A 1478-nucleotide genomic window follows, 5' to 3' on the forward strand; every position below is an offset into this window, starting at 1 on the left:
TGGTACAGGTACGGTACAGTATGGTACAGTATGGTACAGTACGGTACAGTACGGTTGCTCCTGTGTCGACAGTTTCTTGTCACTCACCTCCTTCGTCTCGTCTTCAGTCTGGTCCACTTGTTGTTGTGTTTCTCCACCACACCTGACCTCCTCTCCTCTCACCTCCTCTCCTCTCCTCTTCTCCTCCTCTGGTACTGACGTAGATGTGTCCTCCTCCTCCCCCTCTCCTTCTCTGGACTCCGTCTTCGTCTCGTCTTCTCTGCAGCTCGGTGTTGGTTCAGGACAAACCAAATCCTCCTTTTGGTCTTCGGTCTGGAGAACCTCTGGTTCCTGCCGCTTGGTTCCTTCTTCTGGTCTTTGGTCCGCATCGTCGTTAGTGGAGAACACCTCCTCGCCACCGCTGGACTTCCTGTGACGGCGCGAAGGAGGACGTCTGCGAATGGAGTGACGAGCTCGGCTCTGGAGAAGAAGAAAGTGGGAGGTTAGTCTCTTCTTCTTGATGGTTCTCTGCTCCTTCAGAGTTGACCTTTGACCTCGGCTCACCTTGTTGATGTTGGACAGGGTGGAACCCTCTGCCACGGTGGGCGGGGCTTCAAAGGAAACAGGCCCCTCCTCCTCAGTTAACGGGGAGGCGAGGACAGGGCTGTCGTCGTCCGGCGATGCCGCGGTCACAGAGGAGGAGCCTGGGGAGGTCGGAGGGAACGCTGGGGGGAACAATCGGAAACCTGGACTCTTTGGTGAGGGCTGTGGTGAGGGAGAGAGGGCAAGAGAGGCCTGAACAGAGGGAGAGAGGGAGACGGTGGAGTGACGTTGTATCAGCAGAGGGCGGCAGAGAGCAGCGGGCCTCACCTGAAGCTTCTCAATAAGAGCAGAGTTCCTCTTGGTTTTGGCAGGAAGTGGTGACGTGACACCTGGAGCCTGAGCACACGCACACACACACACACCAACACACACACGGTCAAACACACACAACAATATAATCCAAACAAAGTCGTTTCCTGATCAGTGACGTGATCGTTTAAGCTCCGCCCCTCACCTCCTCCTCATCTTCTGTTTTGGGCAGTTGGAGTGAACGCGGCGGTCGTCGTCTCACCGGCGTTTCCTTAAAAACACACACACACACACACACACACATTTACTTTTTAACTGACGTCGTTAATGAAGTTTTTTTTTAAATAATTTTCGTGTTCAAATATTTCTTTTTCTCACTGTTTGATCTTTAGCAGCGTTGACTGGAGGAGTTGAACTTTTGAACCTTCCTGCAAGTTCAGCTACGGAACGACGGGAAGAAGACTCCTCCTAGAGGAAGGAAGGAAGGAAGGAAAGAGGAAAGGAGGAAGGAAAGAGGAAAGGAAGGAAGGAAAGAGGAAGGGAAGGAAGGAAAGAGGAAAGGAAGGAAGGAAGGAAGGAAAGGAAGGAAGGAAGGAAGGAAAGGAAAGGAAGGAAGGAAAGAGGAAAGGAAGGAAGGAAGGAAGGAA

At 52.4% G+C, this 1478-nt stretch overlaps 1 protein-coding gene across 5 annotated transcripts in view; it reads right to left on the bottom strand.

Annotated features, from left to right (window-relative positions):
* The window catches only part of LOC103395656 (capZ-interacting protein-like), a 4858-nt gene that overhangs the window by 961 nt on the left and 2419 nt on the right, over window positions 1-1478 (bottom strand). For 2 of the 5 annotated variants that reach the window (XM_025065621.1, XM_025065619.1), the window contains 5 exons: window positions 1210-1299; window positions 1037-1102; window positions 850-918; window positions 544-774; window positions 2-459 (listed from right to left, as the gene is read on the bottom strand). In XM_025065621.1, the coding sequence (XP_024921389.1) occupies window positions 2-459; window positions 544-774; window positions 850-918; window positions 1037-1102; window positions 1210-1299 (914 nt within the window). The remainder of the gene's footprint in view (window position 1; window positions 460-543; window positions 775-849; window positions 919-1036; window positions 1103-1209; window positions 1300-1478) is intronic. The other 3 variants (XM_025065623.1, XM_025065622.1, XM_025065620.1) reach the window with 3 other exon arrangements.

This window comes from Cynoglossus semilaevis, chromosome 19, assembly GCF_000523025.1.
Source record: "Cynoglossus semilaevis isolate Cse_v1.0 chromosome 19, Cse_v1.0, whole genome shotgun sequence".
NCBI classification, from domain to species: domain Eukaryota; kingdom Metazoa; phylum Chordata; class Actinopteri; order Pleuronectiformes; family Cynoglossidae; genus Cynoglossus; species Cynoglossus semilaevis.